Genomic DNA, 27,011 nt, shown 5'->3' with positions numbered 1-27,011 from the left:
AAGCATGCTGGAAAGTCTTGTGATTAGATTACGCCCCAAGCACTTTTCTTGTCAATATTAATAATTGTAATGCATCCGAGATCACCCGAAAATGTAATACAAAAATTTAAACGGCCAGCCCTATTGCGTTGTGTTTAACGCAGAGAGGATTCTGCGAACGGATCACATTTCACAAAATCTACAGGGGAGGAAGGATGCGTGGACATACCGTACCAAACGCACCGGATTAGTTAGGTGGTGTGTGTGAGTATAAATTTTGCAGATAATTATATTTTTATGCGGGAGGTGGAATAAGGCAAAATGGGATTAAGGAATGGGAAAGTGAGGAAGGGGTAGGAGGGCTGTTTAATTTATAGTATAATAATAAAGGGGAATATAATCATTCAGCAAATAATGATGGAAAGCTATCACCAAGAATCAGCAAATCTTAAAATCTTCAAAAGACACAGCCAGATTGTGTCCCAATCGGCAGCCCCCTAAGTTCTCCAAATCAGCCAAGATTTCCTCGTCATCTGCGCGATTGTGGCTCTATCCCAGGTCAGCGACGTCTTTCCGGACATGCAGCAACGCAGCAACAGCTCCTGGTTAGGTTCGTCTAAAACTAGCCGATAAGAATTTGACGGAAATCCTCAGAAAAAAGTGCGGAGCGTCACTTTTTCTGTCTAAATTGAGGTAAAATTACATCACAAAAGGTGTAATATTCAACCTTCAAAAATTACACCTTCCAAATGTAAACAAATATTTACTGTGTAATATTTCTGTTTTCCACTCTTTAAACATAATTTGTTCTTGTTATTGAAGCATTTTATTTTGTGAGTGAGAGCATAATTATTATTTTTTTCATGAAATTGCATATGGGCTTCCGCCAATTCACACAGCTCCATATTTCGATATCTCGTCATGGTGAGGCGGTAGGAATCTTTTCATTTTTTTAGATTTTTACTAAGACAAGTTTTAGTGATTTGCAGCTCGAGCAGTGAAGAGATAGAAATTTGGTGTCAAAGAGACAGATTTAAGGGCCACGTGGTTTACTCAACTGTAAAAAATCAAGAGACATTTCATTTTATGGGAAATTGTATATACTTTTCGAATCTGAAATAACCCAGGGAGGTTTTTTTTATCTTAAACAAAAGTTCATTATAAGATTATGTGTTTTTTTGTAACTTTGTACGGTTACTTTTTAGATTGTATCAACAATTTTAAAGTGTAAATATAAGGGGTTTGTATTAGTGTGTCCCCCGCAAGGGTCCTGATTTTCGGTTCAATGAACAGAAACCACTCACTCATCGCCTATCCAGTCGTCGCCTATTCTAACCCGCTAGCATTCATGAGCGAATGATACTCGCAAGCAGCCATCGAGTGGCCCGAACTGTTCACTCAGCGAACAAATACATCGTGAAAATTTTTGCCTACACAGAAAAAAATATTTCTGTAAATTTACATTATTTATCATGTACCAAAAGGTATCATGATAAATGATGTATATTTACATTAGGTTCATTGGAAATTGACATTACATTCATTGGAAATTTACATCAGTTTTGAAAATTTACATTAGTTTTGGAATTTACATTACTTTTGGAATTTACATTAGTTCAAATCCACTAATTCTGATTGGCCAATGGGAATGAGAAGCTCGACTTGGATTGCAGTAGGAAAAGGGTGTGGCCTATGTTCTATTTTAAAATGATTGAAGCGGGCAGCAAAAGGAAATTCGGATTTAAAAAAAGTTGTTTCACAGGTAGGGGACGCTTTCTCGTAGAAGGCCAAGTTGAATAACGCCGGACTGGAATCGAACGAACGACGGGTAGAATGTTCGGTGTTACTGATGCTACCCGCTGCCGACTGAGCCATCTTCGCATTTTATAAACGAGCGGCTAAAGCATCAACTTGTTCAGGTCGAGGCTCAGGCAGTGGGCCAGCGAAGTATGAGAGCGATAGAAAGAGAACCAAATATAACTATTTTTAGTTCGGGTAGTTTTGAAGTCAACGTTTGGCAGAAATACATTGGATATATGATTTACATTAAATAGGAATTTACAGGAAGCTGAACACGGGTAGAAATTCATCAGATTTGAGTTTCCATGCTCAACGTTTCCATTAGATTCATGATTTACATTAGATTTAGATTTACATTGGAGTAATTTCCACGACTTTTTACTCTTTACATCATATTTCAACATTACATTGAGTGAGTTTACATAAGAAACAGTAATTACGTGCTGTGTAAATTTACATATTTTTTTCTGTGTACTCCGTCGCTCGACGACACTCACACACTACCATGCTCAGCGAAGAGCCATTCTCACAAAATGCCAGCGCGGCAGTCTATTTGTCTTCACGCCCTCAGTTTGCCATCAATTTGATTTTTTCTTGATGGAAGTTTCTTTGAATGGTGTCTATAATGTTATGAAATCAAAATAAATGCACAATTTAATTGATAACATTGATTTTAGGCAACCCAAATGAATGAGTATAACGCAGCGCATCAGAGAAAAAATGTTTTCAGTTCAGAGTGATCGGTGACGTTCGGCCTGCCTGAGCCGTTCGGAGACTGAGCCGATCAGAGAGAGAAGGAGAGTAGAAGCGAGAGTGTTCGGGAGCGAATGTTGAGAAAGTGACAAACAGTAGGAATTCATCAGGGCAGTATCGCGTCGCCTGCTATTTGTGCTCGCGAATGGAGTGGTTGATTTTGAACAATCAGGACCCTTGGTCCCCCGGGCTAACCCGGATTTCGATAGGTTTTTGCCTCAGAAACAGTGTTTTCATATAGGGAAAAATTCCCAAAAATCGTTTAGATCTCGCGATTTGCAATTTACTGAAAAATTGTCTGTTTTCATAGAAAATATCATATTTTGTTCTAAAGCCATGAAAATGCGTTCAAATGGCCCCGTATTTAACTTTAAATAATAGTTAAGAGTCCTACCAATAATGTTCTGTATTGATATTGGTCCAGGAATTCGTAATTTTTCATTGGCTGCATGTTGAAGTTGGAAAAATGAAATTTCTTGCCTAAATTTTTACGAATTTCTTTCAAAAATCCATCTAAAAAAAATTGCGCCAAAACCAATACCAAAACCAAAACCAATCTTGTAGATAATGGTTTTCTGAACTATTTTGCGTTTTTAACAATTAGTTTTCGTCACTTCAGTGCCAAGATACAGCCATTTTATAGTAAAATAAAAATGGAGAATTTTCAAAATTCCCCGTGAAAACTCAATTTTTACACTTACACTACTGTTTCAGCTACTGCCAGCATTTTATATGTTTTCTTTGGTTTGACTATGTGACGTAAGCGCCATGACGAAGAAATGTATTTTAAATTAACCGCCTTAAGTACAACAACATTATTTTTTTTCAGGATTTTGATGAAAATAGTTTTTTTAAATATTACTTGTATTAATACATGTTAATTTTTAAATAGAAAAATAATTTTCATCAGAATCTGGAAATAACTTTTTTTTCTAAATAATCACAAGCAAAAAGCAAAATAAGAACTACCCACATTGCAAAAACATCCAGTCAATTATGAAACTAAACCCAACTCAGAGGTGTCAAAAATTTCGTCCAGAATAACATCCACCGGCTGCAAACTTTGCCCGCAACAATTTAAGTCGGTGCCGCGTTTCTGCGAACTGCTTACTTTACGTTCTCATTAAATAATGCAATCATTCCTGGGGCAGAACGAACCATTTCCAGTCCCTGTGTGTGTGAGTGTGCGAAAACGCTCACCAAGTTTAGCATAATTTTCCCATTTTCAGAGGGGGTTGTGGGTGGAAGATGTTCTAAGGGTAAGCGGGGTGCTAAAACTTGGGTTTCTTCTTTAGGGTGTTCCAAAAGTCAATTGGTTTTTTTTGTTGAATGAATCATCAAAGTTGATTGTAGTTATTATAATTTCTATTTTTTTAAACATGCAGTTAATTGTGCCATCTCTGTATAATTTCAAACCATGAACCATTCTACCATGCATGCTGATGAGTTACTTGCAGGATGTTGGTATTTTCAGGAGATTCCCGATGCTTCCCAGTGTGAAGCTTAATGGTTTACTCATACTATGGCTTTTGACGGGTGGGAGATGGGACGTTGTGAAGGTTTAAGTTTTAACCGTTTTTAGATTATTCACGTAGAGGAGAGGTGCTGCTTGAAAGTGTGAAGTTTCCTCCGTGCAATGATTTGATTTTACGGAATTTCAATCTTGAATTTATTTCAAGTTTCAAGCAAAATGCATGGATCCTATATTCTAACATTTTGAATTGAAGACATTGCTGAATATGCCAAAATATGATTGTCCTCAAATTAAGCAACATCTCACAATACTGTCCATAGCTGCTTTTGACAGAAACTGCTCCTTGATTTTCTTCAGGCCCAACTGTGATTAACCACTTTCAGCACCAGTTTTTGCATAATTGGCTAATGAATCAACCGCAAAGGCAGATGTTCGCGCTGTTGAAGGACCAAAAAAAGGTTGAAGGAGGGAGAAAAAGGACCTGTTCGCGCTCATTCCTCTGTCAACGGTTGAGGGACGAAATTCCATCGTCATAATACAAAAAAAAGCAGAAGAATGCGGCCCAATTAGGGAGCAAAACTCGAGTACGAAATGTACGGTGTGCTTGATTCCGTTTTTGGCAGAGGGCAGAAAGCGCGAAAGCTCGAAACAGCAGACGGATTTTTATTCGACGCGCATTTTTATCCAACCGTCGCCGCCCTCGCAAAAGTTCCTTCCTTTCATATTTTTTTTGCCTAATTGAATTTTGAATTAACGACATAAATTGTGAATCTGCGGGGTGAGATTTTTGTTCGCCCGGTGGAACTTTTTTTGGTTCTTCTTTTTTTTTTGTTTCCGTTGGGCTGTGCTGATGGGGGAGCTTTTTTCTATTTGCTATATTAATCAGTTAAGGGTGAAACTGTTAGTGGTTTATCTTATTTTAATACAAGTTTTGTTATTTAATAAAAAATTCTTATCAATATTTTAACAATAAAGCATGAGATTTTTTTTAAATTTCATCAAATATTAACACTTTATAGCATTTTAAAACTTGAGATGTCATGAATTAGGATTTTTTTTTATAGAATTCTAATTTTTCTTATTACTTATTCCCATTGTATGATATTCTCCATATATCTTCAAATTATTACTAATAAAAAAAGGAAAATTATTTTTGTTTATTAGAAAACGGAATCGGACCTATTTGCATATAAATTCACTGAATTTAACCTTTAAAATATTGATGGTAGACTGGCAAAAATTCTCCGTTTTTCACTTGTCCTGAGAATTTTTAGTATGCTTTTGGAAAAAAAAACACCCCTAAGTGGATTAAGCAACTTTTTTTTATTTCATTCTGTACATCAGTGGACCTTTTTCTTCCATGCAATATCTAAATTGGAATACAAATTTGACTTTTACAACAGTAATGATATATAATCATATAAAACAAAACAAATTGTAGGTAAACCAAATTTGTTTACTTTCAGTGGAATGTAAAATAAAACCCACGAGGAGTAATTTTTGCACATTTTTTTTAAATTAAGGTATAGAAATTTTTTTACTATTTGAACAAAAAATGCAAAAAATAAGGGTATTACTTTGTAAAAAAAACATTTTTTCACAGTTAAAAAAAACAGAACTAAAAAATTCAGCACATTCAACAATATTCAAAAAGCTTGTATTCATAAGCTGCTCAGGTTTGTACGAATGCATAAAAACAGAAATTAATGAAAATAATCTTTTTTCTAAAAACGAAGGAATTTAATGGATTAAAAATTCAAAAATTAGTAAAAATTATTTAATTAATCTTTTCAAAACTTTCAAGAACTGGTCATGTATGAAACAAAATACTTACAGAAATGATCATTTTCTTATAAAAATTTAAAAACATTATTTTTTTTAAATAATGCCAAAATCTCTAAAAAACATGTGAGCAATCAATTATCCTGTTTCTTTTTCTTTATCCGTTGTATCTCAGCAACCAGTGTTCCAATCTTCATTGTTTCTTAGCCAAAATTGTAGGAAATTTGCTGAACTTTTCGATTTTTTTTAAATTTAAATAAAGTTTCAAGTACAGGATTTGAATTTTTACCAAAAATCACTATTTGAAAAAAAAATCATAACTCGTCGTCAAAATTTTGGTCCATATTTCTGAACGGCATAAAAAATGCGTGGTTTTGTCCCCTAAAACATAAAAAAAATCAAGAATTTAAAAAAATGCGTATCTTGAGAAAATGTTGTTTTGTAAAATAAAGTTAATAGCAAAATCACCCATTTGTTTTTCCGTAAACATATTTTTCTGAATAGTCCTCATCAATACCTACAACTTTTTCCCAAGACACCAAATCAATAAAAAAAATCTTTAAAAAGTTACAGATTTTCGAATATTTACGTACCATTTTTGTATGAACAGCTGTCAAAATTGTATGGAGATTTGTAAGGGTAAACCAATGACTCAAAATGGCTTCTTTGGTGAAAGTTTGAGCCAAATAAAAAAATATAAGTAAAATCAATTTCCGGGTTTGGTGGAGAATTTCTCATGTGAAGAATGCTTGAAACAGTGAAATTCACAGAAAAAGATAATAAAATCCCATTTTTTGAAGGAACTGCGTATGAGAAAAAAAATGCATAATTTACTTCTAAATTTTCGAGATAACAAATCAATTGCTGTTTTACTCAACTTAAAAATTATATGTATTCAAAAATGGTTGTGATTTATTGGTAAACATAAAATTAAAAAAAAAACAGCGTTAGCTAGCAGTTAGCATAAAATTAAAAAAAAACAGCGTTAGCTATTTTTTTTGAAAATGTTTTAAAATATTGGATTTTTTTGCATCTTTAAAATTATTATTATACCTTCGACAGCCAAATTACCCCCATAGTGTCTCCAAAATAAATACAAGATATAACATATTCAAAATAATGATAGCAAGCAAGATGCACTTTTTTTACTACAAATTCAAAAATGAAAAGATTTCAACGATATCATAAACAGTTGAGCTCCATTTTTGGTTTGTTTTTATAAAAGTAAAATGTTTTTTTTTTCGAATAATGACCAATCTTCAAAAAATCCATTAATTATGAAATAATTAGTTTTAAAACTTGAAGAGTTCTTAATTAAATAAATCATATGAAGTTAAAAACTTATTGTCTGTTAAAATAAAATTCAAGTTCTCAGGAATATCTGAATCAACAAAATTGTTTAATCAGTGTTAGGTTGTTCATAGGATTTTAATATTTTCATCTAAGCAGCCACCCTGAACAAGCAGGGTTGAATGAGCCCAAAGCCAGGCGGCAAACGGAAAGCTCACCCCGTTGTGAGTATTGAGCCAGACGCTTCATAATTGGCGAGGTGGGTGGCAGCAAAAAAGCACGGAAATACGAAACGTTCTGGATTTTCCCCCCATCCAACTCTTGAAGCAAGTGCGGAATAAGTTTATAAGGTAGACAAGGTGTGTGTGTGTGTGTTTGTGTGAGTGGGTAAAATGAGGATATGTAATTAAAAATGCTAAACTTGGGGGAAAAATCAAATGAGTAAATCCCTTTTAAAGCAACAGACCGGATCCGGAAAACGGAAAAAAGGGGTTGGAGCTTTTTTTTGCTTCTTCTCCTTCTTCTAATGAACCGGTTCGTTCCAAGTAAGGCCTATATTTGCTGCTCCGAAGGGGAAACATGGACTTGCCATGTAGAATGCCAACTCGAGCCAAGCCAACGGGACAAGTTTTGCTGCGCTAATTACTTCAGTTGCTTCCAGTCTTTGACATGTTCAAGTTGGAAGAGAGGAAAAAAGTTGTGTCGCTTGTGTCGTGTGCAGCCGCCCAACCTTGTCTTGCCTTGGGAAAAGGGAAACTGTTTGCTAACCGGCAATTCTAGTGGAACAGATTTTTTTTTTGCTTGCTTGCTAGCTTGCTGCCATGTCTGGGAAGGAAGTTATCCTCCGCACTCCCGGTTCGACATTACTAACTTTGTTAGCTTGGAGCTATAAAGTTATATTTGTCCCAGAAGGAAGTAATGCTGTACAATACGGTTGCAAACTAGTGAATATGAAATTCGTTCAGTTTTTGTCAAATACAGATGATTTGGAATTAGTTCAGAATGTCTTTTTTAAAGCAAATTAAATCATTTTGTTTAAATTTTTCAAATTATCCTCAATTTATATTTTCCAGATAAATAGAAAAATTGAAAAAAATATATAAATAATTAAAAGTTAACTGACATTACAAGCAAATTATACGAAAAATGGATTTGATTGATACCCAAAACTTCCTCAAATGCCTCTAGATTACCCCGCCAGCTTCCAGACACCATTTTACGGATTAAGGCTTCTTCACCACATTACCATCATCATAACTTTACAAACATAATCTTTTTACTACTTTCGCGAACAACGCGATATACGTGTTCATCGATGTTCCAAGTTCTCCACCCCACCCACCCAATCCTGTCGGTCCTGTTGGTCGTTTTCCATAAACTGCTAACTAAATTTTCCGATTTCCTCGGCGCGCGACTAGATGCGAGAGAATCATCGCATCTAGGAGGGGAAGGATGCTTTGGGGAGATGTGTTGTTATGCTTCTACTTCCATCATCATCGGCTTCATGCCTGTTCCTCAACATCATCGTCATCGTCTTTATCATCGGAATGGTTATAGGGTAGAATTGATAATTTTTTGGTAGATATTCCAAATATTAAAAAAATATAAAAAATTGTAATCCGTTTAGTATTAATGTAATCCGACGTAATAAAACTAACTTTTTTGCAGGTATTCAGGGACTTGTTTCGGGGATCCGCTGGGCGTACTGAAAGCACCATCCAAAATATTCAGTTCATGGGATATTAGCTTCATGGGACGTTACAGAAGCTGGTGCTATGTCCTTGAATTTTAAAATGGGATTTGACCCTTGACAAGATTTTTTTTTCAAATATGACAATTTTTTAAGTTAATATTTTCGCATGTTTTGGAAAAAAAATTTGAAGATCTGTACAAGCGTTCACAGAAAATAATCGCATTAGAGGACAAAGTGCTTCAAAAATCGTCATTTTCAAGAAAATGTCTTTAAAAGGGTTTAATCCCATTAAAAATTTAATTTTTCAGACCAATTGTCACTCCTACTGCGGGTACACAATGTTAATATGTTATGATTCGATCAGCATCGTTTCTCATTTTTATTTTACTTTATTCTTTTTATATAGTTTTCACAAATTTTTTTTTCAAATGTCAGCTTATTGACTTTATGGAATTATTCTTATTCAAAAGTTTTTAATTAATTTGTCAATTGATCAATCAAAAATATAAATTTCAAAAAGGTTATTTTATAGTTTTATTGGAAGAACTTACCATGTTGGAGCAATTTTATGTATTTTTAGTCAGTAAAACATATGATCAAACTTTTTAATCAAATGCTATTGATTTAATATTTTTGTTAACCCTCTTAATTTTTTTATTAAAAAAATCAAACGAGGCAAAAAACAAAGTGAACCATTAGTGTACTCTGGGTTGAAATTGGGTCAAAGTGATTTTTAACGGATTTTGCCATTTCTCAGGTTCTTCTCTAGAGGTAGTTTTGGTCCAGGATCACGAATCCTAGGTTAGTTTTTTTTTGTGTATATGTTGTAAGATGTAAAAAAATAAAATCGCTTCCATTTCTCGTTACTCAACTGTCAAAGATCGAAAATTTAATGTACTTTTGAATTCGCAGTAACACTTTTTTCCATTTAGAACTTTGTTTTTCCCTTTAGAAATAATGTATTTTTTGTAACTTTGCTGGGTCACTTTTAAGAGTGTATCTACAAAGTCGTAGAACAGACACATTTTTAATGTATAAACATATAGGGTTTTGCATGAACCCTTTACGAGTTATTTTAATTTTACGAAAAAGTTTTTTGAAAAAGTGATGATTTTTATCAATTTTTACCCAGTTTTTTAAAGTTTAAGGCAATTGTCCTAATTTTCGGTTCAGAGACCAAAAATCACTCACTCATCGACGAACGAATCTTTGCCTACTGAAGCGCGCAACCATTCGTGAGCGTACTCGACTCGTTAGCTGCCGGAAACTGGGTCATTCGCTTCACACAGCGATACAAATACTTTGTGAAGTTCTTTGCCTACTCCGTCAGTCGACCAGAGTCACAAACGAAAAAAAATTGTAAAATATTTTCGATAACATCGATTCTAAGCAATTTAAAATATGATAGAAACAAAGCCGACCGCAGACTATTTTAAGTCAGCTTTGAGCGACACAGCGCAACCAGCCTCTCTGAACCTTTCGCTGCACCAGCCGATTCTCGAGAGAGAGAGAGGGAGAGCTAAAGAGAGAGTATTCAGTAGCGATTGGTGTGGAAGTGAGAAAACGGTAGGAAACGGCCAGGGTTTGCGTCGCTTTGTGCTCGCGAGTGAATGAGTTTTTTTGGGTAATCGGAACCTTGGTTTTAACCCTAAATAAAAAAACGTTACTTAGTCCACCTTTAGGTGGTTGGTGCTTTCCTCACATTCATAATGTGAATATACTACACAGCGTATAAATAAAACTTATTTTTATCAAAATATCTGAGATCAGGCCTAAAAAAAAAAGTGTATTGAAAACACTAAAGTACTTATAACTTTTGATAGGGTTGTCAGATCTTCAATCTTTTGGGCTCGTTCTGAGTCGATAGGTATACGTGAAGGTTGGTCTAGGAGGTCGAATAATGAAGTTAATTTTTCGAGTGATTTTATAGCCTTTCCTCATTGAGGTGAGGAAGGCAAAAAGGTTTTGAAACCTCTGACATTTTGTGTTACACATCTGTCAAAAACGTTACTTAATCCACCTTTAGGTGGATTTATAGAGTGATTCCAACCCCCCTATAGTGTCCACATGTTTTATGGGTCTCCCTTAACGTGATCGCAGCACCTAAGAGGACCAAATAAAAATAAGTGATGAGTAAAAAAACAAACTACCTACAGATTTTTTGTCAAGATTATACAGACACCGCCTTTGAGGAAAATGGCATCCCTCTACACGGCTTTTTCATGGCGATCAGACCCGACCATTAGAGGTTATGTCAATTCAGACCATTTTTTTCAAATGATCGTAATTTTAGATAGGTACGTCAGATCTGGAAAATTCTTAATCCACAAGAAAGGTCATTTCAGAACCTTCTAAAAGTATATAATATGGCAGGTTTTGCATGCAAAAACCACCCTTTTTGCAAATTGTGAAGTTTATATGCAGCAGTTTTTTAAGAATAACTTTTGATGTGCTTTACTAAATCATATAAATTTGAATAGGGACTTATGGGACCCCCAGACGAATCGAATGAAGCCAATACGGTCAAAATCGGCTCAGCCAGTGACGAGATATTCCAGTGACATTGATTCGGTACACATGTCTACATACAGCCAAACACACAGACATTTGCTCAGCTGGTGATTCTGAGTCGATATGTACAAATGAAGGTAGGTCTAGGAGGTCTAACTTAAAAGTTTTTGGGAAATTTAATGTACTTTTCGAACCTGCAATAAACAAGATTTCTCATTTAGAAGATATTTGAAATGAAATAAATTTTACACAATTATTCCATGCAATAATTGAAAAAGCTATTCTAGAATTTAAACTGCTCTCCAAACTAGATGTCGAGGAATGAACTTTCTTAAAACTGTCTGTAATTATTTTCAAGTGAAAAAAACTAGTTTATAACTGCCAACTCCACCCTACCCCATCAAGTAGTGAGAGCGCTGGGAAAAGTTCTCTACTCCAGTCACTCGACCGGATGCCGTCGGAGCAGTCTTGCGTCGTCATCGTCGTCGACGTGATGTCCCGAGGGGTGAGCCTCGTAATTGAGTTAGACTAAGATCCTATGTGTTCAGTTAGTTCTCGCCAGGATGATGAAAAGCGTACCAGGCTGGCCCGAGGAAGGAGGTTCAGCGGAATGTCGAGAATTAATTCCAATCACGTACTTTCAGATTTTCGTTTATAATGTGATTGAGATCGTGTTCAAGCGGAACAATTTCCCAACTTCTGTAGCGAGGTTGGGGGATGTTTTTCTGCTGTTTTGTTCGGTTTGTCGTGTCGGTTGGTCGTTTTGGGGTCGGGCAAAAATGAGCGATTGGATGGCCCCGTAATGGCTTCCCTCTCCCCCTTCTTACCTGCTCGAACCTGCACATCCCGCGAGATGACCCGCCCGACGGTGTTCGACGCCACGCATCGGTAGATTGTACTGTGAATGTCCTGCCGGTAGGCGGCAGCAGGAAAGGGCAGCAGCACCAGCGTGCCGTTCCGGAGTACCCGCCGGACGCCGCCCACGTCCCCGACCGAGGTGCCGTCCACCGACAGCCAGTCTATCGTCGGCTGGGGACTCCCCGAGGCGGAGCAGTCCAGCCAGCCGCCGGACGAGTTGGAGAACTCGAGCCGCGGCGGAGGTTCCATCACGAACGAGGGCCCCCGCAGGTGGGAGTCGAAGGCGGTCGCGGGGCCTGGAACGAAAAAGGGAAAAGAGAAATTTTTCATTTTGGGTGTTTTTAAAATCAATATTCATTCAAGAAATTCTATTTATTCATTCCTGAAAATGGGGACATCTTTTTAAACGAATGTGGGATTGTAATTGTACAGAGGAACAATGGCAAAACTTGTCGTTGTATAAAAGCCTTGATACCAGTACAATGTAGAGCAAAAGCCAACGTCCTAATAGTTGTACTCATCACTAAGTGGTTCACGCCCACTAATTTCCTTGCAATCTAGAAACGATTTGTGGGCAACATGCTCACACGATTCCAACGAACTCCCCTCTCGCTCATCATTTTGTATCTACATCATAATTGAGACCATTTTCCCATCAACCTTCCCCCCACGTTTCCACCTTCCCGTAGGGGGCACCATTATTTGGTGAATTACCGTAACTACTCTTTTGCAGGTAGGGTACGGGAAAGCCCCCACCCCCCCTCTCTTCCCTCTTCTCTGCATCACAATTTTCCAGCTGACCTCCTCCGACTTTTCTTCGCTTCTTGCTCCTCTACAACTCGGAGTTCCCGGAGTGTTATCGAAATTATTTCTTATACGGTCCATGGCCGGGCACTTCTCCGAGCTGCGAAAAGGTGTTGCTTCTTTTCCTCTGCAGCGGGAAATTGCAAGGATAGCAGCAGCAATGTGCACCAAAAGTGCTGTTTTATAGTTTTATGTATTGTTAAGTGCAATTTTCAGTTGAAGTTCAGCTGGCGAACACACACACACTGGTGCAAAACTGCGGGGTTTGTTCTATTTGGTCAGGATGATAATAGCAGTTGGTTCCTTGAAAAATGGGACATTTCCACAAAAAAATCATTTAAGCTGAAAATTTTAAAATACGAATCACGCAAACTATTAAAAAATGTTTTCGTCCCAATTTTAACACGTACCAGCTTTAAAGGTATTCGCAGCAGTTGTGCAAAGTCGAAAAGTTTTACTCCACTCCCCCCGTCACCACCATCTCCCACAATGTGGTGTTGCTAGTGGAAGTGCGATTACGCGACCAAATTGTGTGAGTAAAGTGTTGCTTTTAAGATGGGGTATTTTTACGAGTTCCTGCCACCAGAAGCTTAACCAACCCTTTTGCCTATAGCATGAAAGAGAGAGCGAGGGCTCCCTTAAGAGTGATTTATGCACTGCAGGCGATGATAAAGCCGCTGAACCAAATAATGCAGGCTTTGAGCTATTTTTTCGGAGGTGGAGGGAGGATTTATATGGTTCACATTGTTGCATTTGTTTCTGTAGGATATTTGAAGAAGTCTAAATAGTTTCGGATTGTATCGATGAGGAACATATTTTGACTTTTGTTAGTTTATTAAGTTGATCATGTTGTTAGTGATTTTAGCTGAGTTTGGTAGGATTATTTTAAAAGTAGTGAGTTTTGAAACTTATACCTGAGTAAATTTCTAACTTTTCGCACATCTACTTCCTTTATATTTTTTTTTATTTCTATGCCAACAGCAGTCTTTTTGCATCAATAGTTTTTTTCCGTACAAGGCTCCTTACAATTTTGCGGACTGGTCATACAAAATGGGCATATGAATTTTCGATAATCGGTATCTTGAGAGGGGAATACTCTGATCGATTTGGAGTCTTAAGCAAAGTTGTGGGTTATGATTGGAATTTTTTAGGAACAAAAATAGGTACACGGAAAACAAAAATTCCCGATTTTCTATCACTTTTATTTGCGCTATTGTTTGGGATGATGCAACATCTGGAACCGAAAAAATGTTGTTTAGATAAAATTTTCAAATTTTCAATCCAAAATTATTTTGCATGTTTTTAAACTTTCACCGTTTTTAAATTATAGGCATTTTTAGGTAAGTTTTCGAAAATGTTCAGTTTTTTATATTTTACAAATTCTTTATGTAGGAAAGGACTTGCTGAACCTGTTGCTGAAATACAGCATTTTAAAGTTAAAATTTTGTTAAAAAATAGTTTTTTAATTTTTAATAAGCCCTCATTTTTCAAATCGCGATGGCTCCGACACAATTGGTTCGAATTTCAATGTTATTTTTTTTGGTGACATTCTGTGCTCTTTTCTATGAAAATAATTTAGAAATTTTAATATCTAAACAACATTTGAAAAAGTTCTTGGGCCATTCAAAAGGCAACTCATGATCTGGGTGCTGAATAGTGGTTCGCAAAACGGCCTCAATTTTGAACTGTCAAAGTGGAACCAATTTACTGTTCGCCAAAAGTAGAAAGTATTGTTATCGATCATTAAAAATTGTTTTTTTTTTCGCAAGAATGAAAAATGTGTGGCTTTTGAAAACCTGAAGTTGAAGTCAAGAAACCTTATGCAAGTTGAAGGCGAAATCGACCTTTTTTTTAAATTATGAATGGAAGTTGTTTATGGAGTCGAGGCGGTTGAACCCAACCTGCAGCTGTCTTAATTGTTTGATTCCGTTTGAAAACCTACTGCGTTTAGAAAAAATCTTTTCTGTTTGTTGGATCAGCTTCGCTAGAATTAGCGATGTTTTTTTCGCTGGATCAGGAAGAGCTGCAGGATTCCAAAATCAGCCAGGGAATTTATATGCGACATCGCAGAATGACACTCTCGCCGCAGTTCTTCGTCACCCATAAAACATAAAAACCTCTTCTAACCGATCGAAACGCGATAATTTTCCAGCAAAAATACGTAGAAAACTATACAAAATAAAACACATACCACTAATTATTAAACAGCTCATTTACCAGTAAGAAAAAAGTCATGCTTGGGCTTGAACAGCCTCCTACTTTGAGATGTAAACAAAGTGGGATCATTCGAAAATCACGTTACGCATTCTCTCTATTCATCACCCAGCTCATGATATAAAAAAAAATGTTTTGTGAAACAATCCAGACTCGATTATCCAAAGCTCGATTATCCAAAATTTTGACCATCCGATGTTTGATTATCCAAAGGTTTGTATAGGACAGGCCCGCCCAACCTTTTTGGCTCAATTTTCACAGTTTTGATCGTCAAAATACAATTGTTCATTTTATTTATGGTTTACAAGCCTTATCCGACAAACTTTGAGCTTTTTGCTTATTCAGCCTCCTGTGATCAAAATTTGATTTTACGTAACTTTCTGCATACAATTTGCCGATGCTCCGAAATCGGTTCCAGAGTGGCCAAAGTGTCAATTAGTTAGCGTATAAACCTTCCTTGGGCTTATACGAACCCAACGCAACAAAAAGCACCTCTATCCGACGCTCCGTATTGAACTGATTCGCGTTCGAACAAAACCGTCGAATTTTTTTTATATATATAGATTTGATGAAATCGGTTCACAGATAACCAGTGAACATAACTTTGACAAAGTTTGAAAAAATATTTTTGCAAGTCGTTTTGTAAGTTTTAAGTGAAAAATTGGTCCGGCCCGCGGGCCGGATTGATTTTTGACGTAAAATGTAGATAAAAACAACTTGTATAAATATTTTTTCAAACTTTTGTCAAAGTTATGTTCACTGGTCATCTGTGAACCGATTCCATCAAATAAACCATGAAAAAATGAACAATTGTAATTTTGACCTGGATGCTGAAAAGACAGAATGCGTAACGGGATTTTCGAATGCTCCCTACTGCTCCTCACTACTACAACTGCACCACAGCTGTAAACATAAACAAAGTAAAAGGCTATGTTCAAGCTCAAGCGTGACATATTCTTTGCTGCTGAAGTGACTTGTTTTGAAACATTTTGGATCTGTTGATGTTAAGTTTTTGCTGAAAAATTAAGTGCTTCGCGCTCTTTTGTTCGTAGACTAAACGATGGGTGGCCAAAAGAGGTCTTTTTTGTTTCCCACCTGACGAAAAATTGCGTCAGAAGTGGGTGAAATTTTGTGAATCAGAAGAGCAACCGAATGGAAATCCCGAGATTATGTATCTTTGATGTGCAGCGATAATATCGGAGTAAGATTATTCAATATTATTTGGCAGGTGCCATTCATAGTTATTGACAATTCGTCGCTTACATTTCAAAATTATTATTGAAATGTTAGCGAAGAATTATGCCAATCTCGATTTTAACTCTCTTCTTAAGATTTGTTGACTTTGAATACCTCAAATATAAATTAATTATAAAATCAAAATAAATTATAGATTGATTCCCAATTCTTGATATCATTTTGCGAACAGTAAATTGGTTCCGCTTTGACAGTTCTAAATTGAGGCTGCTTTGCAAACCACTATTCTGCACCCAGATTTTGACGATAAAAATTGTAAAATTGAGCCACAAAGGTTGGACAGGATCGGTATATTTTTTGTATATTTTCATCTTCTTGTTTTTTTTACATCAAATTCGAGTTCTGTGACCCCATTTTAGTCAAATTTAAGTAGAAGATTGCATATAAAATAAAAATATTTTTTCAATATTTCATCATCGCCGTTTTGGCCGTCATATTTAATTTAAAAATTCTAAAACATTTTAGCGTAGTTTAGGGGTCATACTTAAGGCTCTGAAAGGAATCATTCCCGATCGGCCATTTGGCGGCCATGTTTGTTTTAGAAGAAAAAAAATCTAATCTTGATTCAGAATGTACCAATCAAAAATTTGTTTTCTTTGTGTTGTTTGTAAAAGCATTTTACATATAGTGATTATTTTTTCATTTCAGTTCACTATTTCTGGACTCTGAATTCAGAACCATCATTGACAGTCATTACCCCATGAATGAAAGACACCTTCTACGACCTTAAGCACATTTCTGACGAATGATGAAACGGCCTACTTTTCATCGCCAAAAATAACTATACTGGAAATTACTATTAACAATTCCGTTGTTAAACTACGTTTATTGCAGTTATTCTCAAATGACGAAACGGGCAAAACTAACAGCACCGTCAGCAGGGGTGAAATTGGGTCCGGGGGTAGGATCACCCTGATGACGATACTGAAATAGTAGTAATAGTAGTAGCAAAAAGACCATTTTTTCAGCACGAGTCGTACATTTATCCAACGAGGTTTACCAGGTTGGAAAAATACGACAAGTGCTGAATAAATCAAGTTTTGCAACGAGTTGCTTTCAACATTTTTTGCAATTCTGAAAAACGCAAAGTAAAGTTTCACATTTCAGCACCCATTTCAGTGCTGCAAAGTAGAACTTTTCAGCACTGGTTTTCAATGGTATGAATTTTCCAATCTGTCGTTGGAGAATGACCGGAAAAGTAAATAGTTTCACGACGGAATTGCAAAAAGCACTTTTTGCAACTCCATTGTGAAATTACTTACTTTTTCTGTCATAGGGTAGGGTAGTCATCAATGAGACACTTTTGGTTTTTAAACTTCAACGATTTTTGTATTTTTTTCATTAGCATGTTTAAAAGAGCTATTGTTGCATTTGCTTTCTTTTAGTTTGGTCTAACATTGACCAAAATATGAGATCGATCTGACGTCTACAGCCAGAGTTATTCAACTGTCTCATTGTAGACGCACTTGGTAGGAACAATGAGATAGCTGGGAAACAATGAGACACTCTACTAAAGTCAATACTTTTCTAGTAAAACATCATTTTTTTATATTGTTCCATTGCAGGTGAATTGCTTTGAACATTTTCAAGCAATTTTGTCAACACGAAACTGCAATTAACAAAAGTTATACTAAAAAGTATTTAAATTTTGTAAAATCCATATATTTTACCAAATAACTTTATATTTTTGGTTAAATGAAGTTCAAACTCAATAAATATGCCAAAGCTCACTTCCAATTCATGTTTTGAAAGATTTCCATAGATTTTGAAAAGTTTAATGAAGAAAAATCAAAGTTTCTCATTGTTACCCATGGGTCGAAAAGAGTGGGGAACAATGAGACAGCCCTGGATTCTGGGTATATTCTAAATTTTGGTCAAACCTAATAAAAGGCTATTTAGCCCAACTCATGCCCTGTGAAATGACGAAAGAAATTTGGAGAAATATCAGTTTTTGTGTTGATGGCAGCCTATGAGCGAAAATGTAATTTTTAGTCATAATTTACTTTGAGCATGGTTGACTGCCAATGAGCTGCTACTCCGTTATTGACGGATCAGCTGAAGTTACACAATGAACCAACAGATGAGTAGTGGGAGCTAATCATCCTCACTGTATAACCCCTGAAGATCTCTGCTTTAAGTCAATACCGGCGCCCCCCCAAGGAGATGCAGTTCAACAAAGGTAGGAATGTTAGTCCGATAGTTGAAGTTGCAGACTCATCAGACACAGAGTTTGTCGCTCTATACCTGTTGACACCGCATGAGACCGTTGAATCCACAGCATCTTCTTCAAGCATCACGGGAAGTGGGGAATTGTGTTAGTAGGGAAGGAAAGGGAAGGTCAGGATTCATCTTGGTAGATGATATGACCAGAATGTGAACTGTGAACCATAATCGTTGCCTTCTGAGCTACGACGCTATGAGAAGGACTTATCATTCGCGTATTTTTTTACTTTTTACCGCCGGCGTGCCATCCGAGCAACGATGCTTTGGGATGGGCTTTCAAAACGAAATGAAATTTGGATTAACGCATTATTCGGTAACGTACAATTTAAAATAGATCCGTCGTCGTGCCATCCGAGCCACGATGCTAAGGGATGGGCTTTCAAAACAAAATTAAATTTTTAGCAACGTATTATTCGTTATCATGTAAACCTCAAATAGTGCTGATACACCGAACTGTTTCAATCGATTTAATGAAATTCTTCGCGCATGACTTCTTTGCAACAAACTTCCCCACGAATTTACCCAGTCCGGACCGCGAACAACCGGCTCAACAACAGAAAGAAAATATATACACGACGACGCGAAGCCTTCTATCAATAAATTCAAGAATCTTCTATCACTTTCTCGCGGATTCTCGCGCGTCGATTCTTCAACCGATCTCCCCCACGAACACCACACGACTGAGGGCCAAACTCCCAAGGCCACCATGCGACACTCTTTCAATGAATTCCAGAATCTTCTATCACTTTCTCGCGGATTCTCGCGCGTCGATTCTTCAACCGATCTCCCCCACGAACACCACGCGACTGAGGGCCAAACTCCCAAGGCCACCACGCGACACTTTTTCAATGAATTCCAGAATCTTCTATCACTTTCTCGCGGATTCTCGCGCGTCGATTCTTCAACCGATCTCCCCCACGAACATTGTCATTGTTCCCCGTGTCTCATTGATGACTACTCTACCCTACTCGTCATACTGTCTCTTCACCAGATATAACAGTATCGAAAGGTTATGCTTTTAAATGCAACGACTGAGAAGTTCTACTTTAAGCATTCAAATGGATGCTATAATGTTAACATTTTCAGCACCTGTATTGAAAATTAATATTTTTCAATATTGTTTTTATTTGAACGGTGAATTGACTAAAAACACACAGCAAAAAATCCGATGGTAAAATCGCATGCAAAAGCATGCACATCACCTTCGTCAAAATAAACGCTTAATATTGCACACTGCATGTATAATTTTGCAATCACAATAAAAAGACCGACGGGATTCAAACCCAGCACCATCAGAAATGACTGGCGCCTTAGACCACTCTGCCATCAAAACGATGAAAAGCTGTAAGGATAAACGCATATATGAGCTTGACATTTCGGTCAAGTAGGTTTCCCATACTGATGGGCTTCATTTTTCAGGGTATAAAATCATATAAAATTGCATAAAGTAATGCAATATTTATTTACACCCACGCCTTTTACATGCAGCTGGATTACCACTTTTTAAGCTGTGCATGAACGTTTTACTTAAAATCCCTTTTAATGATTATTTTAAGGAACTGCAAAAAAAATTTATGCAACTTGTTTTGCAAATTTTTATTGCCTTAATGAGGCATTAAACTTTTCCAACAAATCTCAAATCCGGTAAAATTCCACGCCACCCCGCTGTGTCGTCTAATTTGATTAGCGTTTTCAATTTGTTTTCACCTGGTGCGATACGCAGCTGCATCGTCCAACTTTTTTATAGCACAAATTATAGCTTCCATAATAAATATTTGCGTATTGCACATGAGCATCATCCCACGGCGTAGGTATACTACGCATCATTGGCCATAAAACCGGGGCGAAACGGAACGGAATGGGTTATTCTCCGGTCGTAAATGGCCTCGTAAAATGAATGGAATTCCCTGGCTCCTGCCACCCCCTCTCGAAATGTGGGAGGATGCAACCTGCAAGCTTCCGGTGAATGGAGCAAAAAAAAAATCAGGAATTAATATATTCGCTTCAATAGAAGCTATAACGACCGCAGCACTGCCAAGCTGGGTGTGGGTGGGTGATTCCGGATGGGTTTGAAAAATATTAATTAAAAAGTTATTTTTATATCGCAGTTTACTTGCTTGCCCCTCTTGTGCAATTGATTATGCATGAAAACGGTGAGGGTTGGATATATTTAATGATTTTAAACTTGTTCAACTTTTTTTTAGCTTGGATCATTATTTACGTTTGTATATTTGAGCTTAGTTAGCGAATTCTTTATTAAAATTGTATAGTTCAATGAAATTACGTTCACAAAAACTCAAGAAGAGTACCGTCAGAGTCAAGTCAAAGTCATCAGCAGCTTCCTTCCTGTTCCTTGACACCAACGTCATTTCCTGCTCTAAGATTGTACGGTGAAGAGCATTCCAGGGTTGTTGCTCAAAATGTATTTATAATTTATGATTTTTTTTTATTAAATATTGCATTTAAAAAAATGCACGATTCATTAAAAAAAAAGAAAAAATCTATTTTTATTTAAACAGCGAATTTATTAGTCAACACCTATAAAACCATTTCGCTGCTAAGGAGGGAAAACATTTACAACCTTTTCCTAATAAAGAGTTGAAGTTGGTCTTTTTTATAGGGTTACTGCGGTGTGCCAGTGGCAGGAGGGAAAAACTTGGCATCCAACTCGTGGAAGGGGGAAAAAAGTGCATCGAAGAAGTTGGTCCATTACTTGGGCGGGGTGTGGTGAAGTCTGCAAAAGAAAGTCTGCCGCAAAAAAAGTGTGGTGAGAATTTTCATCTACTTTTAGTGAACAAATTAATATAACGAAACTGCGGTGAATGGGCCAGAATTGGTTCGTTGCAAGAGGCAAAACTTTTGCTCACCATTTATTTGTGGGGCGGCGAAGTTTATGAATTGGTCGTTGGGGAAGAAATGTCGTAAATTTGCAACATGTGGTTGGTTACATTATTTGCGCTGTTTATTAGCTGGAAAAGTTTGTCAAAGCTGAACAAGTGTGGGGAAAATTGCACCACTTGAACATGACAGAGCTAACTGAATAATTTCTCTGTGATTTCTTTTTTGTCTGAAGCACGTAAATTTACCATTTTCAAGTTTGTCAGTTTTTGATCGAACTAACTTGGAACGTTTAATCTGACTTCCCCAAATAATTGCTGTTGAACTGTTGAAAATTGGTTTTGATGTAAATATAAAAAATAAAAATTATATTATTTCAAACGGGCATAGGCTGAAGCTGAACAAAATACAACTGAATAAAATATTTTTGTTTTAAAAACACAACAACGGTTTGTTGCTTTCCTATGTTCTGAATAAAGCAATACTTATTCACCGTCATTAGGAGTTAAACTTATCTTAATTTGTGCGTACGAAAACAAACATAATCTTACTGACAATGAACTGTATTTTATTCAAGGTTGTAAAATACATTATATCAGGAACCAAAACTTGTGTGTGCCCTACGAGTACCGTGCTCAGTAGGGTGACAAGATTAAATGGAAGTTGTGTGGAACGCCTATAGTCAAGGCACAAAACCCGAAAATAGCGATGCAAGAAGCAAATCGTCTAACAAGTCAGTTTTTGATGTATCTATAATAAATCGACCCTCCTGAATCCGAATTTACCTGCTGACTTTCCCGGTTCTCAAAGAGAACATAGATATTTAAGATGGCGTCTACTCAAATTGATCTTACTTGTGGTCGCTGAACTCGAACCTCCAGAATACTCCAAAGTACTCAGGGAATGTGTAATCCAAGATGGCGGCCAATATGACGAAGCAGGAATATTGGAATGAATATCAGCAGAAATTTAAAACTTTTTCGAAGACGGCAAAGTAATAAGAGTTTGGTCCAGCAAAGTTAAAGTAAATGCGTCGTAAATGAGTTTTTAACAAACTTTCTACACGGAGTTTACAATCTTAGCCGAGTTGATTCATATTTGGCACTGATCTCAAATTTAACAAAAAAAAAAAAAAAACTTGAAGAATGGTATGACTGGTGATGGTGGTCTTTTCTTTCTGGTCACACTAGCGCGCTCGTTACGGTTTATTAACCTCAAACACGTGTCGGAAGTATTCTCAAAAAGGTGAATATGAATGGTTTCATATCACTCACTTGTTCAAATATTATTCGCAACCTCATCGACAGGTATCTTCCGATTCTTTAAAATGTAGTAACCTTAAAGATCTAGGTTATTACTGGCAGTTCATCCTTGAGCTTGATCAGGATGACATCGAATTTTGTTCTTCTCATATTGGCCACTTTGAGTGGCCAATCGTTGGCCGGACTACTGAACTCGTTCAGTGCTGATTCCGACTATACGGCGGCGTTTTTGATGGACAGCATGTTCGGGCTGATCACCAACGATACAAAGTACATCATGAACGGAGGATTTACGAATCCGATTGAAGTAGATGTTACGATTTTGTGCGGGAATCGGTAAGTTGAGATAGATTTCATCGTGATAAGTTCGACGTATCAAAACCGTTTGATCTTCCAGGAACGCACCCACGCTGGTGCCAACCACGATCGATGATGGCGGCTTGGGCAGCAAAATCGACACGTCCAAGCCACTGGTACTCATCATCCACGGCTGGTTGGACAATAGCAAGCGTAACTGGATCAAGCAGATGACGGCGGACTATTTCCAGTTTGTGGACACCAATTTGTGCGTTGTGGATTGGAGTAATTTGGCAATCCACGGCTATGCGTTGTCTGTGAATCGCACCTACGCAGTAGGTGACTACGTGGCCGAATTTGTGTCCTACCTAAGCGGTCAAGGTATCCCGCTGTCCAAAGTGACCCTGGTTGGTCATAGCTTGGGTGCCCAAATCAGTGGTCAGGCCGGAATGAAGTTGGGTGGACAGGTTGGTGCAATCTATGGTTTGGATCCGGCAAGCCCCCTCTTCAAGATGCCTTTTGACGTGGGAACGTCCAAAAGGTTGGACAAATCCGATGCCCAGTACGTCCAAATGATCATCACATCGCGCTGTACGCTTGGAGTCTGCGTGGGTGATGGCCACGAGAACTTTTACCCAACGGGAGGAATGGTTCCGCAACCGAACTGCGTGGTTCCAATGTTTTCCAATGCAGAAACTCCGGAGCTGATTAGTTGCAGTCATGCTCACGCTTGTACACTGTACCGGAAGGCACTGAACCCGAAGAACGTTTTCAACGGAAAGAAATGCTTCGGATACTCGGCCTTTCTGTCCATGGCGTGTTTGTTCAATCCGACCTCGAAAATGGGACTCTATTCCAGGCGTATTGGAGGAGATTTTTACCTGATGACTTCGGCTATTCCACCGTATACAGTTTGATTATGTTGATTAAAATATTAATTATGGCAGTCAAAAGTTGTTTTTATTTGGTTTTAACCCTCTAACGTCCATGGTTACTCTAGAGGACCACTCAGTTTGAACTTTATAATTAAATATCTCAACGACAAGGCAATTTTTCAAACTGAGTCAGTTATTCCAGTAAATTCAGTGTCTAGTAACAATTTTAAACATAAAAATCTAGATTTTGTTCTGGTCGGGAAGGGGGTGCAATGATGCAAGATATGAGTTATAATCCAGTGAAGTATCTTTGAAAGAAAAGTAAAACTCATCCATTACTATAAAAATAACGGAGGTTTATTTTCTTGTTGTCGAAGTTGAGATCCTTTTAACATTCCAACGCCCAAGGCTCCAAAAAAGTTGGAACGCTAACTTCAACTCAATGGTTCTCGGGCATAACTCAACCAATCAAGATGATTCTTCTTTCTAGTAATTTGTTAGGATATCTAGATGATTCTAGAACTTTGCAGAACTTGATTTGAACAAATCTGTAATTTCTGCGAGCAAAAACATCGTTCCAACTTTTTTTTTCGCGTGTAAAAAAAATCGCCAAAAATTCCGCGGAGGCAGTCTTTTTAAAAAAGGTGGAACGGTGTTTTCGGTCGCAGAAATTACAGATTTGTTCAAATCAAGTTCTGCAACATTTTAGGAACATCTAGACATTCTTACAAATCACTGGAAACAAGAATTGTCCCGATTGGTTGAGTTATGCCCGAGAACCATTGAGTTGAAGTTAGCGTTCCAACTTTTTTGGAGCCTTGGGCGTCCGTGTAAGTTGGACATGCGTTGGGCGTTCCAGTGTTAAAATTATCAAATGAGTGAGATAAAATGATCCGTTTGTTGACAAATACTGCTAAAAATGAGTTCGCTTAAACGTAAACAAATTTCATGACATCAAGAATCAAGAATCAATTATTTCTTTACACAGAGAATTTCTAGAACTTCTGCATTTTTATTAATACAAAGAGACGAGTTGTTCCTTTTAATTCCGCTATATATTTTTAATATCTTGACAGATACGTATTTCGTCTACTACTTGCAGACTTCATCAGTGTTCTGTTCTCGACAGAAGCTATGCGGGTATGATCCGTGGGCTATACCGGTCGACACCTTGCTAGTTACGGTAATAGACCCACAGATCTTAACTACAGGGAGTCCTAGGATTACCCTGGACATGTCAACACATTAGCAAAATAGTCTACTACACACACTGAAGCTTTGCCGATATTATCAGTAGTCAAAAAACATTGACCTCTTGCTCGTTATGGTGGTAGACCTAAAGATCTAACCTCCAGGGAGTCCTAGGATGACCCTGGACATTTCAAAACATTAATAAAGTAGTCTACCATACTCAATGAAGCTATGTGGTTATGACCAGTGGTAAAAAATCACTGACCTCTTGCTTGTTACGGCAGTAGACCCACCGGTCTTAACTCCAAGGAGTTCTTGGATGACCCAGAACATCTCAATAAGTTGTTACAACAATGCACTGTAGCCTTCCGTACTAACTGAAGCAGTCTGGGTAGGATCCGTTTTCAAAATCTTCAAGTTTCAACTTGTTTCTATGGTAAGCCTCTTGCACAAACGGTTCAAACGGATAAGATAAGAGAAGTCATGTTTCAATCATGCTAAAACATATCAGAACTTATAGTTTTTGCTGATACGCGTCGAATGAAGTCAAGATTATTGAAATCCATAATAAAATAAGGATTGTGATATGTGATTTTAGAAATAGCAAAAATACGATTTATTTTACATTTTAACCCAAAATACTCAAACTTCAACAAATTGTAACTTTTGAACTTTTTCATGTCTCGGCGAGATCTTTCGAATAAATTTTCTCCCGTTCGTGTACATCCTTGGACCAGCTCCCATATAAATTTACCCATTCTCCTTTCAAACTTGATTTCAAACCCTCTAAAGAAATGACTTGAAATTGTGGAAAAATTTCTAAGTCAGGATGCCACATTTTGGTATTGAAATGTTTCATCAAATTCCTCTGAAACTATGATTTTTTTTTATAAATTTTGATGAGATAATATAATATACCCACTAAGATTTTTTTTTAAACGTTGAAATTTTTCTAAGTTGGGATAACCAAACTAAACGAGTTAATCGACAGATTATTGAATTTTGGTGAATTTCGATCCAGTTTCATTTTAATAACACTTATTTTTCGATTATTTTATTTTTTAGAATCTTTAAGAACTTCAAGCACAGGCCGTTCATCAATGACAAATGTATTCGATGTGGTGAAGAATATCACTAAGAACAACATGGAATCATCAGGTGAGTAGATTTGGCTGTTGCATATGGATTATTTCCGTTTTTTCACTAACTGCAACTGGTGCACTAAAAATGGTATGAAAATACCAAATTTTCGTATTACTTGTGCAAATACCAGCGACCAAAATGTGCTCTTGGTTGCCCAGTAATAGATGGTAAAATACCATGAAATCAAACCAATATCATGTTTGTGGAAGACCACAGGAATACCAAAATCTGATTTTCCAAGGGCGCGGGAATACCTAAAAATTAAACCATGGCAATACCAAGTTTTGGTATTCAAGCTATGTTCAAAGATCCAGAAGACCTCAACTTGGTATTGAAATAGTTTTATTTTGAGGTATTATTTTACCCTTGGAATAACATGGTTTGGTATTGTTGTGCCCTTTCATATACAAGACTTTGGTATGATTTCATGGTATTTTACCATCTATTAATGGGCAACCAAGGGCACATTTTGGTCCCTGTTATTTGCCCAAGTAATTCCAAAATTTGGTATTCCCGTGTTATTTACCCCTGCTCGGGCTGACCATTCCTGGGACATCAAACTGTGGCTGTCGAGTAAGTTAGTCTCTCAAAGGTCCTTGGTTAGATTCCCGTGGAAAACACTTTTAGTTTTTTTTTGTTGAGACCATCCATAAACCACGTGGACACTATGACCCCCCCCCCCCCTTTGGATGTGGGTTTATTCATTTCATTGATACATTCTTATAGGGGGAAAAGGTTTATTATCTTTGAATTTTCTCCATATATGTGCG

At 37.0% G+C, this 27,011-nt stretch overlaps 2 protein-coding genes across 12 annotated transcripts in view; one reads left to right on the top strand and one right to left on the bottom strand.

The window, feature by feature from the left end:
* LOC6038871 (Down syndrome cell adhesion molecule-like protein Dscam2) overlaps positions 1-12,431 on the bottom strand; it is an 82,237-nt gene extending 69,806 nt beyond the window's left edge. For all 11 annotated transcript variants that reach the window (XM_038258945.1, XM_038258948.1, XM_038258947.1 and 8 more), the window contains exon 1: positions 12,110-12,431. In XM_038258945.1, the coding sequence (XP_038114873.1) occupies positions 12,110-12,389 (280 nt within the window). In that variant the 5' untranslated portion in view covers positions 12,390-12,431. The remainder of the gene's footprint in view (positions 1-12,109) is intronic.
* Positions 12,432-22,835: 10,404 nt separating this feature from the next.
* LOC6038860 (pancreatic triacylglycerol lipase) lies at positions 22,836-23,973 on the top strand. Its single transcript, XM_001848513.2, has 2 exons — positions 22,836-23,071; positions 23,133-23,973. The coding sequence occupies exons 1-2, from the start codon at positions 22,860-22,862 to the stop codon at positions 23,947-23,949; spliced, it is 1,029 nt and encodes a 342-aa protein (XP_001848565.2). The 5' UTR covers positions 22,836-22,859; the 3' UTR covers positions 23,950-23,973.
* The last annotated feature ends 3,038 nt before the right edge of the window (positions 23,974-27,011 follow it).

This window comes from Culex quinquefasciatus, chromosome 3 (assembly GCF_015732765.1).
Source record: "Culex quinquefasciatus strain JHB chromosome 3, VPISU_Cqui_1.0_pri_paternal, whole genome shotgun sequence".
In the NCBI taxonomy this organism is placed as follows: Eukaryota; Metazoa; Arthropoda; class Insecta; order Diptera; family Culicidae; genus Culex; species Culex quinquefasciatus.
This window is presented reverse-complemented; position numbering and strand designations above follow the sequence as displayed.

Excerpts from the sequence above, each read along its gene's own strand:
- LOC6038860 (XM_001848513.2), top strand. The coding sequence starts at position 22,860 with ATGACATCGAATTTTGTTCTTCTCATATTGGCCACTTTGAGTGGCCAA. Across the intron at positions 23,072-23,132 it reads ACGATTTTGTGCGGGAATCG|GAACGCACCCACGCTGGTGC; the intron begins GTAAGTTGAGAT and ends TTGATCTTCCAG.